General features: G+C 43.6%; 1 protein-coding gene across 1 annotated transcript in view; it reads left to right on the forward strand.

Annotated features, from left to right (window-relative positions):
- Positions 1-18124, forward strand: part of BLTP3B (bridge-like lipid transfer protein family member 3B) — a 291550-nt gene that overhangs the window by 211612 nt on the left and 61814 nt on the right. Inside the window, exons 16-17 of the mRNA XM_085653855.1 lie at positions 7674-7816; positions 16968-17118. Coding sequence (XP_085509981.1) covers positions 7674-7816; positions 16968-17118 — 294 coding nt within the window. The remainder of the gene's footprint in view (positions 1-7673; positions 7817-16967; positions 17119-18124) is intronic.

Below are 18124 nucleotides of genomic sequence, written 5' to 3' on the forward strand. Positions count from 1 at the left end.
TATTACACTCAGTTTTATCCCAAGAATTATCTTCTGCCTGGAATGCACAGTTCATTCGGGGCAGCAACGTAGTTTGAGTTGACACCATGTTTACCTGACGGGCTTCAGGAACATAATGGACTTGAGTTAGCTACTACTACATGAGAGTTCCCCCCTTCATATGGGGTATTTGTTGCCGCAGGAGCTTCAAGGTCAAAGAAGTAAAAGCAGCAAACTGTTTCCCACTTTCTCTCATTTCGTCACCATGGGATAGGGCGTCATCACAAATGGTCTGAGCAATTGATAGACACATGTTTTTAAGTACAGGCGTAGACAAAGGCGCATCAGCTTCGTATTGGGCTTCCCATTGGAATTTGTCTGACTGTTTAAAATATTTCATTATGCTGGGCTGCGACAAGTGGGTCCCACCGCCCCCACAGGTGGAGGTTTGATTGTGTATTTGACCCACAGCAGTTAAAGCATACTGCAGACTTGATGATGGCCTATTAACGGCCGACAGTTCCTCAAGATCCACATCATTAACCTCCGATGTATCCTTTTGGGAATGGGTTTGAATTTTCCCTGCTGCTTTACACCTTTTTTGTAGTTGGTCTTGAAACGAAAGTTGCATTGGTCCCCTTGTGCGACCCGATCTCATGATATGAGGCTTATAACTCCGAGGAGGCAATAGGGAGGCAAATATCACACCAACAAGCTCTTATTGTGGACCAACAGAGATTGAAACACAGGTCAGCTCAAGACCTCAGGCCACAAATGACAGTCACCATCCTCTCGCTCGTTCCCTCGTGCCCCACGTGGCCACCTGGCACACACTGCCAGAAAAGTAGAAATGTAAATATGCCACAGGAAGACTTAGCTGCTTCCAAAAGTCAGGGGGCAAAGGGCAGAGGCCGGCCTTGCAATTCACTTTCTTTTCACTCGCCTGCCCTTGCTCCTTTCACCCCTCACACTGTCCTGGTTCTCCCTTATATAGGGGCGGGGGGGGAAAAAGGCAGGGAAATACCTTATGACTGGTGGATGGTAGCTACTGCTGGTAGCCAGAAAGATCCGTCCCGGATCCGCAGCATGCAACTTAAATAAGTTAACAATTTAATGATAATTTCCCTTGGTTTACTTTCTATGTCCTTTGATCCAGGCCCCTTTTGGAGGGCGGTGTACTGAGTGCTGAGCAAGAGGTGCTCCATGAGTAGGCTGCCAGCGAGTGGGGCACACCTTGTAGTCTGCAGGCTGCACCCGGTCCTGGCCAGTCCGCCTCCACAGGCTACACGGGGCTTGCTCTTCACAGGAGACAAGTATGTTCCCTGCACTCTCAACAGCGGCACTCACAGTGTGCTTAGCGGGATTGGCTTGCCGGGTCTCTCAGGAGTGGAGGACTTAGTCACGTTTCCCAGCCTTATTCCTCCTCACGCCTAATGCCACGGCCCGTGTTCTGCTTCAGCTACAGGCTTCAGGCTTTGGACTTCGGACCAGTGAAGGGCCGGACACGGTATGCCAGAGGATCCGCACACCGCTGCTGTGGTCTATGTCTTTCAGCTCAATGCAGTACACAATCCATGCTCAGCCAATCAATCCACAATGTATCACACACAAAAGGGATATATTGTCAAGTGAACAAGTGAAGCAAAAGGATTCCCAAAGTTCCAGCTTCTCAGCCTCCCGCAGCTCCTTAGCTGTTATGTTTACCCCAGGCAGCGTGGTTGAGAATACAGGAAGTTACGGCGAACTTAAGGAAATATAGCTGGCCTCTGACCAGGGAGACCTCTGAGGTCACTGTGGGTCTCCTGCTGGACTTTCTCTTACTCTCCTTCGGTTTTTGTTTACTTTGGGCCCCTTTGCTTGCTTTTTCTTTTTTCTTTTTTCCCAAGGCAATATGGTTCCTGCAGGTTCCTGCAAGCTGGCTGGTTGGCTGCCTGATTGACTGGCTGGCTGGTTGGTTCGCTGCTACAGGTTGCAGGTTGTTTGGATGAGTGGGGAACAGGGCGTGACCGCAGGTTGCACCCAAACCTCGTCGGGCCGTCTCCGCAGGCGGCCTGTAAATCACGCTCCGCAGCCGCCAGTTATCAGCAGCCGCACTCGTCCCTGCTCCGGCACCACTAAAAATATTGGTGTTGCGCTATTGAGCGGCCTGTGGTAACCCGGTTTGGTCCGTTGCCCGGGTTTTAGGTTGACAAAAGATATGAGGTATGGAGAAACGAGCCGACCCAGCTCGCTCGGCTCGGCTCTTCCACCTGTATAAGTCAATCTGTGCCCTAATTCATGCATATTTCTGACTTTGTCTTTACATTTCTAACAGATAGTTTTCTTAAAACAGGCATGAAGATTCTCTACACATCTTCTCTCTAGGCATGCCACTCCAAGCCCCTCTACGCCACTCCACACCACTCCACTTAACTTTATGCCACGCCACTCTACGCCATTCCACTCTACTCTACTCAACTTTCTACCACTGTATGCCACTCTACACAACTCCCTTCTATATCACTCTTGTCTAAGCCACGCCGCTCTACGCCACGCCACTCTACTCCACTCTACTCCATTCCCCACAACTCTACTATAAGCCACTCCACTCTTCTCTATCCCACTCCACTCTTCTCTCTATCCCACTCCTCTCTTCTCTCTATCCCACTCCACTATTCTCTCCACTATACCACTCGACTTGACTCTACGCCACTACACCCCACTCAACTCTACGCCATCCAGCGCCACTCTGCTCTATGCCACTCCATTCCACCGTATGCCACTCTTGTCTACTCTATGCCACTTCACACAATGCCACTCTATGGCACTCCATGCCACTCTACTATACGCCACCCTACTCTATTTTATGCCACTCCATGTCCCTCTACTCCACTCGACTCTACTCTGCCACTCTGTGTGCTATTCTACTCTAAGCCACTCTTCACCACTCTGCACCACTCCCCTGTACACTAGGCCACTCCACTCTATGCCACTCCACTCTATGCCCCTCCACTCTACGCCCCTCCACTCTACGCCCCTCCACTCTACGCCCCTCCACTCTACGCCCCTCCACTCTACGCCCCTCCACTCTACGCCCCTCCACTCTACGCCCCTCCACTCTACGCCCCTCCACTCTACGCCCCTCCACGCTACGCCCCTCCACGCTACGCCCCTCCACGCTACGCCCCTCCATGCCACGCCCCTCCACGCCACGCTACGCCCCTCCACGCTACGCCCCTCCACGCTACGCCCCTCCACGCTACGCCCCTCCACGCTACGCCCCTCCACGCTATGCCCTCCACGCTACGACCCTCCACGCTACGACCCTCCACGCTACGACCCTCCACGCTACGACCCTCCACGCTACGACCCTCAACTCTATGCCACTCCACTCTGACATGTCACTCCACCCTACCACTCTATTCTATGCCCCTTCACTCTACGACACTCCACTTTACCCCAATCTACCTTGCTCCACTCCACTCTATGCTACTCCAATCTATGCTACTCCACTCTATGCCACTCTACTTCATGCCACTCCACTCCAACCCACACCACTCAACTCCAGGCCACTCCGCCTTACGTCACTCCAGTCTACTCCACCTCACTCTACTTCACTCTTTGCCGCGCCACTCTACTCTGTCCTACTCCAATCTACCTAACTCCACTCCACTCTATGCTACTTCACTCTATGCCACTCCACGTCAGTCTACCCCACTCTACTCTATGTCATGCCACTCTACTTCATGACACGCCACTCTGACAATTTCCACCACTCAAGTCCACTCTGTGCCACGCCATTCTATTCTATTCCACCCTAATCAGGGGAGAGGATGTGATCTAATGGCTAGAGCGGTCGACCTCAAGGCTGGGAAACCAAGTTCGAGTCGTGGCTGGAATGTTCCACATCCTGTGATTTTGTGCAAATCGCTTAATCTCCCAGTGCCTAACAAAATTAACGTGTCTGTCTTTAACGCAACTGGTGCTCATGTAAAGCACTCTGATACCTTCGGGTCGAATTTGCACTATATAAAACTCCCCCCCCCAAAAAATCTACCCTAAGCCACTCTACTCTATGCCAGTCCTCTCTACACCATTCCATTCTACGCCACTCCATGGCACTCCTCTCTACTCTACCCCACAAGACCCCACTCTTCTCTATGCTACTCTCCTTTATGCCACTCTCCTCTACTCCACGCTACTAACTTTTAGCCATGCTGAACAGCAGCCACGCTGCTGTAAAAAATGACTAAAAGACATTGGCAAAGCCAAAAGCTCTCACATAGGCGAGACCTATTCGCTTTGGCAATGCTAGTTTACACTTGTTGACATTCTGTTCTAAGTTTTTTATTTTTAAACATTCATATGGTTTATTCTGTGACAAAAGACCTACATACTTTCTGAAAGGAATTAAATTAAATTGCTATTATGAAAAAAAATCTTTTGTGTAACCCATGATCTCTTTTTCTATTAAAACCTTTTCTGAAATAGGATTCCACATTGTTCTAAAATGTTCTCCATTGTTACTCTATCAGCTATTGTGTTCACATATAGACAGTTAGCGAGTGCTGAGCTCCATTGAGAATACTGGAATACTGTTATAGCATAGGGCCTCTCTTTAGCTGTAATTCGCTTTGACTTATTCGATTCCAGAGGAGTGCGAAAATTGAGATTTCAACCAGGCTGATCTTCACTCCCTAACACTGAGGCTTTGATTTTCTGTGTAGAATTAGAATTGAGGGGATTTCCCTTAATTGCTTATCCCACGGCTCTTTTACTGTTCCTGCTGCTCGTTGTCATCAGACGACGTTGTTGACTTCATGTGTTGGTGCTGCATTAGAGAATATCCCCAGACCTCCCATGCCTACTTTAGTCCTCTTTAGGGCACCCCTTCTCCTTACCACTTTCTTGCCTTATTGTCCTTACTTGGAATCCTTCATGCCTTCAGTGCATTCCAATTCTCTGACCTTTTTTCATTTTTGTGTGGTCTGCCCCCACCCTTTTGGCCATACTCGGGTGTGACCTATGAACAACTTTTGTGAAGCTTAGTTTCATACATTGATAGTTGGGCATGGAGATATGGATGCCATTTTATTGCTAAATCTATTAGGGAGTGCTGAACTCATTTTGGCTCCTGATGGGACATTTTTAACAAATTATTTTGCTTTCTTTTTGATTATATGTAGGCATTGGTTACAATTAGATGAACGTGGGGCTCTACAAACCTTGTGTCTTCTTTCATACATATAAATTAGGCAAGTTTGGTTACTCATAATGGATTGCTGTTAATGTCTGTCTCCAGGCTTTCTAGGTCCAGCCTGTCAGCGCATTTTTAATTTTTATCTATTTAAGGAGTTTTATATAGCGCTCGTCGGACCCGGGGGTATCGGAGCGCTTTACAGCAGTTTTTCGCAAGAGTCATATAATAGAGCCTTTTATCTTGTTATACATATTGGTTCGGAAGTCCCAAGTGTGCTGTGCAGTATTGAGGTAGTACGTGAGTCCTAAGATAGCCTCGATTAGTGCACGTTGTCTTGGGTTGAACCACAGCAGTTTTTCGCAAAAGTCATATAGTAGAGCAGTGTTATACATATAGGTTCGGAGGCCCAAGTGTGCTGTGCAGTATTGCGGTAGTACGTGTGACCTGTGATAACCTCGATTAGTGCACTTTGTCTTGGGATGAACCCTTGGGGGGGAGAAACAGGAGGTGGTCAGAGAGCAGGTAGGAGGTAGGACATTGTGATACAATGTCGGGGAGCAACGGCAAGTAGGGATTTGCGTTGGGGCGCTGGCTATCCCTTTGGGAGGGAGCGGTTGAGGAAAAGGACTTTAAGTTGTTTTTTGAATTTTGTGAAGGACGAGATAGTTCTGATATCCGCTGGGATTGAGTTCCAGATTTTGGGCGCGTTTCCGGCGAAGGATCGTGCAGCGGTTTTTTGTTTGCGTGTTTTCATAGGGATGAGAAGTAGGGTATTTGAACTCCTGAGGTTTCTAGTCTGACCTGCCCTCTTGAGTTTGGCGGCCAGGTAGTCGGGTTTTCCTGTGTGTAGGGCTTTGTGCGTGAGGCAGGCAGTTCTGAAGGTGGCACACAGTTCTACTGGAAGCCATTTTAGTTCTCTGAGTGCTGGTGAAATGTGATCGTATTTCTTAATTCCTTTCTGCTGCGAGGCATGCTGTACTGAGGTAAATGGCATACAAGCTCCGCTCATTTCCCCGCCTTTTTATTTGGCTCCTGTTACTGTCCTTCGTAAATCGTTGCTTTTCATTTGTAAATAGGCTTGTTAGTCTCTCCTTGGTACCGTCTTGTCTGCATTTGTAACCTCCCATAACAACTGGACCTTTTTACTTGTCGTGTTATGCGTTCCGCTTTTCAAGTCGCCGAGCACTATTTTGTTTAACGAATAAAGGGGACAATGACGGCTGCTTCTTGTATTTGCAGCGCGCCCACACCGCACTTGTGGGACAATGCGGCTGCTTCTTGTATGGAGCACTATGCGGACTTTCACTTTAAAAGTGGCTGCCCCCACCCCACCCCACTCCACCCCCTACACAACACTCACGGGACAATGACAACCGCTTGTTGTTTTTAAAACTTTTCAGCAGAGTGCAGGGCCCGCTTCAGGAACACCGCTCTTTCTTTCACCTTTTTTTTTTTTACTTTAAAGCGGAGCGCGGTGCCTGCTTCAGGGACAGCACGCTGTTTCAGCTTTTTTTAAAATTGTTTAAGGCAAGCCTGCGCAGCACATGCGCTGCTGCAAGGCATGCTGTGTTGTGTTTTTTTAATGCTGAGTGCGGCGCCCACTTCAGGGACACCGCGCTTTGTTTCAGGTTTTTTTGTTTGTTTTTTTACTTTAACGCTGAGCGTGGCGCCCTCTTCAGGGATATCGCACTCTGTTTCAGCTTTTTTTTTTACTTTAAACTTTAATGCTCAGCGCAGCATTAAAGTTTAAAGTAAAAAAAAAAAAAGCTGAAAAAGAGCGCAGTGTCTCTGAAGTGGGACACCGCGCTCTCTGTAATGCAATAGGTCTTCTATTTTCCAAATTTTGACATATTTGTATTGTAAATGACAATGCCTTTTATTATTCCAGGTTTTTTAAACCCATAAACAAAAGGCATTGTCATTTACAGTGCCAATAGATCAAAATCTCGCAATTACGAGACCTATTGCATTGCAAATGCTTGTTTTTGTAGCTCCTATAATCTATTTCCCAAGCCTTTGGTATTTTTATTTTTGGATATCCGCTATCTGCCTTAATTTACGTTTATTGGAAGTTCATTTTTTTCTATTCATCATTTATTGTTTTGACTATTCTATATTGCATGTATTTTCTGCCTTTTTCAATATTTTTCCAAATTTACCAGCAAATGAAATAGATTCCATTCTCTTAGTTATTTACAAATCTGTCATAATACTAGTGATAATAGTGACTCCAAGGTACTAGTTGTGCAAGTTAACTTCACATGTAGTGGTTAAAACTGTTTGGCCATTTCACAATATTCTTATTGTAGTCACTATTTGCCAATATTCTAATCACTTTGAATTTCCATGATAAAATACTTCACATAAGGAGGGAAGGTAGCTCTATCCCCTTTGTGCAACGTAAATGTCGTTTTCCCACTCATTTCGATTTGATTCACACATTTTGTTTTTTCCTCACATGCCGCATTTAAGGTTTGAATTTACGACATTAACTATGATTTTTTTAATTTTGCAGTTCTTGGAAATACTTCAGCAAACACTTTTCATGGCTCGACAGACAATGCAAACGGAGCAATAAGAAATGAACATTTCAATGGATCATCTCCAGACACAATAAGCGCAGCTTCTGAAAGTGTACAAGAAAACAGTGAAGAAATGGTAATTCTAATTCTGCATTGAAATATTCATGAATAACAAGGTTGTGTTGTGTTCACGAGAAATAAAGCTTTGGGTTTTATATATAGTGCAGCTTACCAAATAATATATAGTTCTTAAACATTTGCAAACGTATTGCTAGCTGTTTCGTCCCTCCTCTTGGGACTTTTTATTTACTTTTTAGGTAAGTATTTGTGTGGAATGTTGCAAGTTCTAGTGACAAAATGTTAAATATTGTTAGAAGCAGCTTTATATTACATCAAGAAAGAAGCATACTGGATCAAATACATTTCTGAAACTACTACACAAACACAATGAGATTTACAACAAAACTGTTTTGTTAAGATAGTTTTGTTGAAACTAAGATGTGTGAATTGGAACGAATACTTCTTGGACAGCTGATGGCCATTGGTAAAACAATGGCAGGGCAGTGCTAATGGTTCAGGCATCATTACATGTAGTGTAGTGTGGTCTTCAAATAGGAAGGTAAGCTGCCAAATGATAAAGTATTTTGAGCATGCCAGAGTGCTGGCATTGAAGGGCTCCGTTCATTTTATTGCTACCTTGACCATCACCATTTCGAGAAAAGGTCAACGGTGGGTCTCCATTTTCCCTTGTTTTCCATTTGTTAGCGCTATGTTTCGGAGCACAATGTCGCACAGTCTTAATCTCTGTTTTTTGGACCTAATAAGTAAGCATTTTGTTACATTAGCAAAAAAAACAGTATTTGCAGTAGCATAGTAATGTATTTGTTTTTGATTGCTTCCTCCATTGAACTTGTTAAATGTATATATGCATATTAGATCAACACAATGCATGACAATAAGCTGTTGCTATAATAAATACACTGCTAACCCCAAACCTCATTTATGTTGATGCAGTGTAAAAGGGAACAATAGGGGTAGTGCTAATACATGCTTGCGCAATTTGTGTTTTGCTGTAAATTTCAGTCATGCTAAAAGTAAGAAACAATAGTTATTAAAGCAAATAACCCGATACAACAGTAGCTTAATAGTAATTCCATTGTCTTTTACCCCTTTTGCACAGGGCCTTTCCTGTTATAGATAGGGGTGGGCGGAATGGTCCACTGTCGTCACTTGACCACATTTCTTTCCAGCGAGGCTCCAGATATGCAAGCTGGTGAGCGAGATGTTGGCGTCCCCAAGCGTGATTTTCTAACGCTAGCGGTCGCTGGCGGTTGAGGTCAGAGGGCTGCTTCTCTGGTAGATTTGCTTCAGCTTGAGTAGATTTTCTACTCAAGCGGCACCAAAATCAACTCAAATGGCTGCACGGTATTGCACAGCGCATGGTGCTATTCTCTCTGAGTTTTCAGTACTGCTCGCGCTACCAGCAGTAGATTTCCACGGGAGCAGCATGACCTACATATTTTCTGACCATTCCCAGAACTCCGCGGAATCTCACAGAGTTTTTATGTAACTCTGCGGAATTCTGCGGAGTCAGATTCCATGAGTTCGGTCCACCTCTGCTTATTGCTGCCTCTTCCCATGTGAGCAGAGGCAGGAGACTGAAATGGAAACTAAAATGTACTGTGGAGTGAGGCGGCCTAACTTTACTTGGCTGGCATCGCAACAGGCCCTCCTCTGCTCACACCTTATTAATATTTTAGATGAGGAGAGATAATATCCCAATTGCTTACCTGTAAAAAGAGACTGATAACTGTTTATCCTATGACTGGGAAGAAGGTTTTTTACCGTTGTTACCACAACCGGGGTAAGCTGTCTTTCCCTCTTTAAATTTGGGGCTCTGCAACATAAGAACGCCCCGCTCCGACGACACAATTTGTTTTTTCAGTCTCCCTTCGAAGTTTTTAGTCAGCTCTGTGGCTGTGTTGAAGTAAACATTTTCATTTTTTTCTTTATTTCTCTTTCATGTGTGTGTACTTCGGTTTCCCTATCATGCATAGCCGGTGGGGTTTGTTTTCAATGCAGCGCAGGACTGTGAGCCTCACCATTTATGTCATACAACTGCAGTGGGTGTTACTGTTCGCTCCAACGCACCAAGGATGATTTTGCTTAATAGACCTTTCTTGTCCCACACTCTTGACATCCAATCTCATCCTCTGAGCCCCTCTGTTCTCTCGAGGACTCCCTGCAATAGCTCCTCTGAAAGCTGTACCTCAGTGCTTCTGTCCTTTCTGTCCATATTTACAGGCCTTCGTCCTTCAATGGGGAGGAGCGCTCATGTAAGGCTCCATCTTTTATGATGAATCTATGCTGCCCAGTGCACTCGCAGCACAATTTGTGCTGTTTCATATGTCATGTCTTGAATTTCTGTTTTCATTTTTTAAAAACTGCCTAACCAATTTCTTCAATTTTAACGCATTTGTTGTGTGCCGTCACTTTCCACCATCTTGAAGGATTCATATGAAGTTGCTGTTGAAATACAAGGAGTCAGCTTGTATTGCTTACTTTTTCAGTGCTGAAAATGCATTTGACAGTTATCAAATTTGAACTTTAGAATGTATTAGCACCTAAAAGTATTTAACTTATTTGTGTTAATACGTCTGTTTGTTCACCTGGGCCGTATGAGCCAAGGTTCCATTCACTAAAAGCAGTCACAAATTGCTCACTGATGTTTTGTTAATGTAATTTTATTTTGCAAACTGACCTATGTACCATGTGCATTCACAAAATACCGCATCAAAGGGGGCGGGGGGTCATAAAACGACCTGCTTAATTAATGTTCATTAAGCATGTTGCAGGCTCCATTCCCTCACTCCCGTGATTGGCTACAATCACAGAGATTTTGAGCTGCAAGGGGCAGCAGACCACCATTCCTGTGGTTGCTTTCCTGAAGCTGCTACCCGTTTCCCAAAGGACAAGTGTTCCAAAGGGGATCCCTTCCCCTTTGCAAATCAGTTACCACTTCAAGTTTGAAGGCAGTAACTGTAAAGTTCATAAGAATCCATAACGCTTCCAGTTGGATTAAGTAAGTTTTATTCCAATAGTAGTAGTAGGAAACCACCAGTCCTTAGAACAGCTAACCGCCTCCATCAATACCAACTCCCACTCTGCTCTCTCTGCCAATATTCTGTTGCCAGGCCAATGACTATTAGAACATGGAATGCAACTAGCTGCACTGGCAAAAGAGCAGTGGAAAGAAGACAGAGATGCATAAGTAAAGCCACAACACATCTCCCTCGCCACAATAACAAAAGCATTAACCTACAGAAAGATTTAACAAATGAACACAACCATGCACAGTTTACAGAATACAAAATAAATGTTGAAATCAAAACATTTTATAGTCTTCATATCAAAATGGCCTAAACCTCATCCTACGGTGATTCTTAATGTGAGGATCAGTCTTAGGAATGCAGGTGTGACCAGAAGACCCTGGAACCTGAGTAGGCTCATCAGACACACCCACACTTCCAGCACCTACAGAACTTGGCTCCCATTTGACCAGGCGAGACATACTCCACACATCTCCAGAATCCAACACCACAACATTCTTCCTCACTTCTTTAATAACGAAAGGATCCATATACCGTGAGTGACCTTTCCTCAGAAGTCCAGGTCTCTTGACCAAAACTTCATCACCCACTTTCCATTGTCTAAAAACAGAAGAATTCTTAGAATCAAACCTGGTCTTATACCTATCCTGATGAAACTTCCGCCTCTCCACAACATCTCCCTCCAACTGCACACCATCAATCTTTAAATTCAACCAGGCAGGACTCAATTTATCATGAGGTTTTCTCCCTCTCAAAACAGAGAAAGGTGAAACCAAAGTCACACAATTTGGGGAGTGGCGGTAAGCCCAACATGTTTCTCTGAGCATCTCTTTCAATGAGGATCTAGTTTGCAAGGCTCTTTGAGCACAAGACTTGACAATTCTATTCATTCTTTCCGCCAGGCCATTGGCCTGTGGGGAATATAACGCCGTTTTAAAATGCACAATAGACAATTCCTTCAAAAATGAAATCATCTCATGAGAGACAAACTGAACACCATTGTCCGTGACCAGTTGTTTTGGTATTCCTTCTCTTGAAAATTCCTCAATTAAAAACTCAAAACCGGTCCTAGAATTTACTGCTGGCACACACTTGGTCACCACCCACTTAGAAGTGTAATCTACCAAAAGAAGAACATAACGTTCATTGCACGCAAAAGACTCAAAAGGACCAGCAATATCCAAACCCAACTTCGTCCATGGTATAACAGGTATTTCAATAGGTGAAAGTGGTGCCATACGACTTTTTTTGCTCTTATCATTATTAGCACACTCCCAGCAATCCTTAACAGCCTCCTCCACCTGTCTGTCCATCGTCGGCCACCAATACCACTCGCGAACTCTAGCCTTCGTTAAGTTTCTTCCTAAGTGCCCCTCATGGGCCAAGTTGATCAACTTGTTTCTAAGTTCACTAGGAGGCACCACACGATTCCCCCTCAACAGTTTGTCATCAAAAACACACAACTCCTCTTTCACATTGACAACATTTCTCAAACGTTCAGGAATATCACCCACCGTTGGCCAACCCTTAATTGTGAACTCCTTAAGCATCTCCAAATCACTGTCATGAGAACCCAAAGACCACTCTTCCTGATTAACAACAGTCTCATGTACCCATCCAACCAAAGATCCATCAACCTCAGCACCAGACTGATCGACAGGCAACCTAGATAGGCAGTCTGCAACAACATTCATAGCCCCAGGGACATACTCAACAATAAAATTAAAATCAGCAAGTCCCTCAACCCAACGCTTGATCCTTGGTGAAACATTCTCAACATCCCTACACGTAAAAATTTGACATAAAGGACGATGATCTGACCTAACAGTCACCGGTAGTCCCCAAAGATAAAACTTGAAGTGATGCATAGCCCGGAATTCTGCCAATGCCTCTCGCTCGATCACTGAATATCGTTCCTCAGCTCCCTTAAGTGAACGGGACGCAAAAGCAACAATCTTCAATTCTCCATCAATCATTTGTGAAAGTACAGCTCCCAACCCAAACGTACTCGCATCCGTGGACAAAATCGTTTTTTTTCTAGAGTCAAAATGTCCCAAAGTGGGCATAAGACTGATGGTCTTTTTGATAGAATCAAAAGCAGAAGAACACTCATTTGACCATAAGAATTGATTACCCTTTTTTAACAACTCACGTAAAGGAGAAGAAACTCCAGCAAAATTGGGTATAAATTTGGAGCAAAACTCAGCCAAAGCCAAAAATGAACGAACTTGATCCTTACTGACAGGAACCGGGGCTTTAACTATACTCTCAACCAAATTGAGCTTAGGACTGATACCCTCGGAAGAAATGGTGTGCCCTAAATAATCCACAGACGACACACGAAACTTACATTTCTCCTTTTTTATAACCAAACCAGCTTCTTGTAACCGTTGCAAAACTCTCCACAGTCCATTGTCATGGTCATGCACATCCTTACCATAAATTAAAATGTCGCCCTGGAATACCAAAACTTTTGGTAACCCGGCCAACACCTTATTCATCACCCTCTGAAAGCAAGCCGCGGCAGAAGCTAACCCAAAGGGCATTCGAATAAACCTGAAAGCTCCTAAAGGTGTAACAAAAGAAGTCAAATGCCTAGAATCAGGATGCAATAGAACTTGATGGTAGGCAGAGGAGAGATCCATCACACTGAACAATTTAGCATCTTTGATCAAGGCAAGTGTTTGGGAGATATTGGGTAAAGGTTGTCGATCGACCCAAATGTGTTTATTCAACCCGTGCAAGTCCACACACATCCTGATTCCCTTCCCACCATCCTTGGACACTAAAACAATGGGAGCCAACCACTCCGAACACTCGATCTCTTCAATCACCCCAGCTGACAACAACTTTTTAAGTTCCAAGTCCAATGGCTCCATCAACATATGTGGAACCTTCCTAACCTTACTGACAAAAGGCTGAGCATTATCTTTCAGAATAATTTTATGTTCGAAATTCCTTAATAAACCCAACTCATCACAAAAGACTTTGGGAAATTGTGAACATATATCAGTAGGCATGGAAGAGGGAGACATAAGCAGAACTTTTTCTGGGGAGTTCGGATCTAGTTTGATTCCCATATCTCTTTGATGTCTCCACCCCAACAGATTGTCCCCTCTTTTTGCCACATACACTTTTCCAAAAGTCTCTCTATCCTTAAATTGGATTTGTCTTACAACGAAACCTAACACATCAATTTTAACTCCCCCATATCCAACCGGACTAATGTCCGGGGGAAACAATTCAGTCTTCTCCAAACCAATAGCAGCATCCCAATTCGCATCCCCAACCATAGTGTAAGGCGATCCAGAATCAGCCAACACTGAAAACCGTTCACCACCAATCAGTACGTCGCACTCAGGCATTTCTAAAGCATCACCATCCACAACACCATCTTGTCTGATGCAGCAAACAAATTTTTTCTCTTGCTCAACACACTGTACAGCTTGATTCCTACCGTTCCGACACACTTGTGCATAGTGACCTCTTTTCCCACATTTGTTGCAAATTACAGATCTCGCAAAGCAATTGGGGCTGTTGGGTGAATGATTTTCACTCCCACACCTAAAGCATTTAAAACCACCCCTGTTATTTCTGAATCCGAATTGTTCAGAGTCAGAAGATCTATTCTTGAAACCAGGCTGTTCTGAACTATGAAGCTTCTTGTCCTTCTCATGACTTTCCTTGACTCCCCCCTTCACATCTGCTTTCACAACTTCTTCTTTCTTTATTTCATTAACTGTCTTCTCATCAACTAATACCCCTGAATTTTTCTCCACCCTCATTTCACGTACCCACATGTTGGTGTTTTCCATACTCTCTACAATGGACAGCGTGTCTTTGAGATCTGGGTTTTTAGCTAAAAGCTTTTGCTGTACTTTTTGATCATTAGTACACCTGACAATTTGATCTCTTATGAGGGAGTCCGTGAGTTGTTCAAACTCACAAGTGCGTGCTAGAGTCTTTAAAGTAGCCACATAACTACTTATTTTCAAGAGAAGGAATACCAAAACAACTGGTCACGGACAATGGTGTTCAGTTTGTCTCTCATGAGATGATTTCATTTTTGAAGGAATTGTCTATTGTGCATTTTAAAACGGCGTTATATTCCCCACAGTCCAATGGCCTGGCGGAAAGAATGAATAGAATTGTCAAGTCTTGTGCTCAAAGAGCCTTGCAAACTAGATCCTCATTGAAAGAGATGCTCAGAGAAACATGTTGGGCTTACCGCCACTCCCCAAATTGTGTGACTTTGGTTTCACCTTTCTCTGTTTTGAGAGGGAGAAAACCTCATGATAAATTGAGTCCTGCCTGGTTGAATTTAAAGATTGATGGTGTGCAGTTGGAGGGAGATGTTGTGGAGAGGCGGAAGTTTCATCAGGATAGGTATAAGACCAGGTTTGATTCTAAGAATTCTTCTGTTTTTAGACAATGGAAAGTGGGTGATAAAGTTTTGGTCAAGAGACCTGGACTTCTGAGGAAAGGTCACTCACGGTATATGGATCCTTTCGTTATTAAAGAAGTGAGGAAGAATGTTGTGGTGTTGGATTCTGGAGATGTGTGGAGTATGTCTCGCCTGGTCAAATGGGAGCCAATTTCTGTAGGTGCTGGAAGTGTGGGTGTGTCTGATGAGCCTACTCAGGTTCCAGGGTCTTCTGGTCACACCTGCATTCCTAAGACTGATCATCACATTAAGAATCACCGTAGGATGAGGTTTAGGCCATTTTGGCATGAAGACTATAAAATGTTTTGATTTCAACATTTATTTTGTATTCTGTAAACTGTGCGTGGTTGTGTTCATTTGTTAAATCTTTCTGTAGGTTAATGCTTTTGTTATTGTGGGGAGGGAGATGTGTTGTGGCTTTACTTATGCATCTAACTCTGTCTTCTTTCCACTGCTCTTTTGCCAGTGCAGCTAGTTGCATTCCATGTTCTAATAGTCATTGGCCTGGCAACAGAATATTGGCAGAGAGAGCAGAGTGGGAGTTGGTATTGATGGAGGCGGTTAGCTGTTCTAAGGACTGGTGGTTTCCTACTATTACTATTGGAATAAAACTTACTTAATCCAACTGGAAGCGTTATGGATTCTTATGAACTTTACACTTATGGGGAGACTGGTGGTATCAACTCCTGTCCCCAAGCAGGTCACTCGTCGCCAGTAAGTAAAGTTCACTCTGCTCTCTCTGCCAATATTCTGTTGCCAGGCCAATGACTATTAGAACATGGAATGCAACTAGCTGCACTGGCAAAAGAGCAGTGGAAAGGAGACAGAGTTAGATGCATAAGTAAAGCCACAACACAAACATATCAATAGCTTTCAACTACAATTCCACTTGAAAAGCATTGATGCATGGGATATTGAATCAAAATTTGGAAGGGACGCCCTAAACATGCCCCTTCCACATTGCAATTCGGTTTACATTTCTGAACCTATTGTGCATTTGGAAAACACTTTTAAAATACATGTAAGTATATTAAAATCTTATTTCAGAGTATTTTGTTTTCATCATTTAGTTTGTATGTAGGTTATCTTAAAAGAATGTCGTTCAACCATCTCTTTATTGTTTCCACAGGTAAGGCACAATCTTCAAGCAATGAGTCCTTGCATACTATTTAGATTTACAGCCTGCTACCAAAATGGTGTGTTGCTCTTAGCCATGGATAAAAAGGAGACATAGTCCTCAAAAAGTTAATTTCCTTTACTGGATATCTCCTTAAATATAGTTAAGTTTCAAGATTATTGCAAGTGTCTTGTCATGGCTTACGTATCATCGCCCAGCAAAAACGGCTACCATTGTTGATCTCTTGGACATTATTTAAAGAAAATATACAAGATTATGAACTGCTAGGGCTAATGGTAGTTGTCGTGTGGATGTTATTTGTATGAGAATGTGACCTAGTCTTGGGCATTAAAAGTGCCTAATAATTTGTGTACTCAAAATGGTGTGTGTGTATAAGTTAAGATCTTCTTAAATAATTATGAAGGCCAAGGTTTTGATGTAGTTTGATTCCTGACACCATAACCCCCCACTCAATCCTATACCTGTAACAGGATAGCTATAAACGCAGTCTAATAACTTAGCCTAGTGTAGACAATTTGCAAGAAAGATAATTCAGTGATAGTTAAATGGGTACGTAATATACAATATACTTACATTTGACTTTACTTCTTAACAGATATCTGTTGTTGTTTTTAACATCTTTGATGTCAACTGTGGGATCGACGTCAGAGGGAAAGACTTGGCAGTGTGTGTCCATGTGGGTCAAGTGATACCTAAGGAGCTGGGCAATGTTGCTGTTCGACACTACTACAGCAACCGAAGCATAGGTAAGAAATTTCACAAGCATTCCATATGCTCCCCCTTCAATATAACTACTGTAGAACCTTCTTTTTGAATATTGTTTTCGTAACAATATGCTTCTTAATTAAGATATTCCTTTATAATATTGAATATGTGACATTACTTCTACAACACTGTTTACCACCAAGCTTTCCAATGTCCTTCTAATTAAATGTATGCAGGAATTGTGCTGTTTGTCCTGGTGTTGACCCATGTTGTGTGACAACCAGTGAGACAACTGTAATAACCATGGTGTAATCCTTTTTAACCTCCTATCATATTTATTTCTTGAAGTCTGGTGTTCTGACATCCCTCAGCGTTGCCTTGGGGCCTAGCCTACCTACATTATTGCAAACACTATTTCTGGTTTTGACTCTCCCAGGAACAAAAACCTGAAACACCTTATGACTCACTGGAGTGTAACCAGATGAGTAGAAAAATACAAAGGTGAGGCAAATGTTAAAAAACACAATGGTGGGTCCTACCGATATTGAGAAATTATTGCCCCATGCCACAGGTGACCTTCTTTGCCTAAATCCTGGAGACCACAACCACTTGCCAGCTTGCAGATATTTCTGGACACATTTTTCTCCCAGCTGCCTATAGCATTGTTAATCATCCTCTCCTATTAAAAAGGTTTAAAGCCAGTGGCATCACAGGTCTGATGCTGAGGTGGTTTTTCTCCTTTTCGGCAGCTACAAACCAATGGCTTCTGACCGACCTCATTCATTCTTTGACACTCGGATGATAGTTCAATTAAACCCTGCAGAAGGTTCTGGACAGGGTACCCCTAGAAGTTGTAGCCCAGTGCCTGTCTTCAATTAAATCCTGGATTTCAAACAGCTACTTGAAGTGGTACCTCTCTAAGACAAAGGTTCTCCTGACCATACTAAATACACTCACCTTGGAACAGAATCTCTGCCCTGCCTTCATGGCTCCTTGTCCCACCCTCTGAAGGTGGTGAAACATTTAGGTATTTTATTAGTTCCAAGC

The sequence above is a fragment of the Triturus cristatus genome, chromosome 4_1 (genome assembly GCF_964204655.1).
Source record: "Triturus cristatus chromosome 4_1, aTriCri1.1, whole genome shotgun sequence".
Taxonomy (NCBI): domain Eukaryota; kingdom Metazoa; phylum Chordata; class Amphibia; order Caudata; family Salamandridae; genus Triturus; species Triturus cristatus.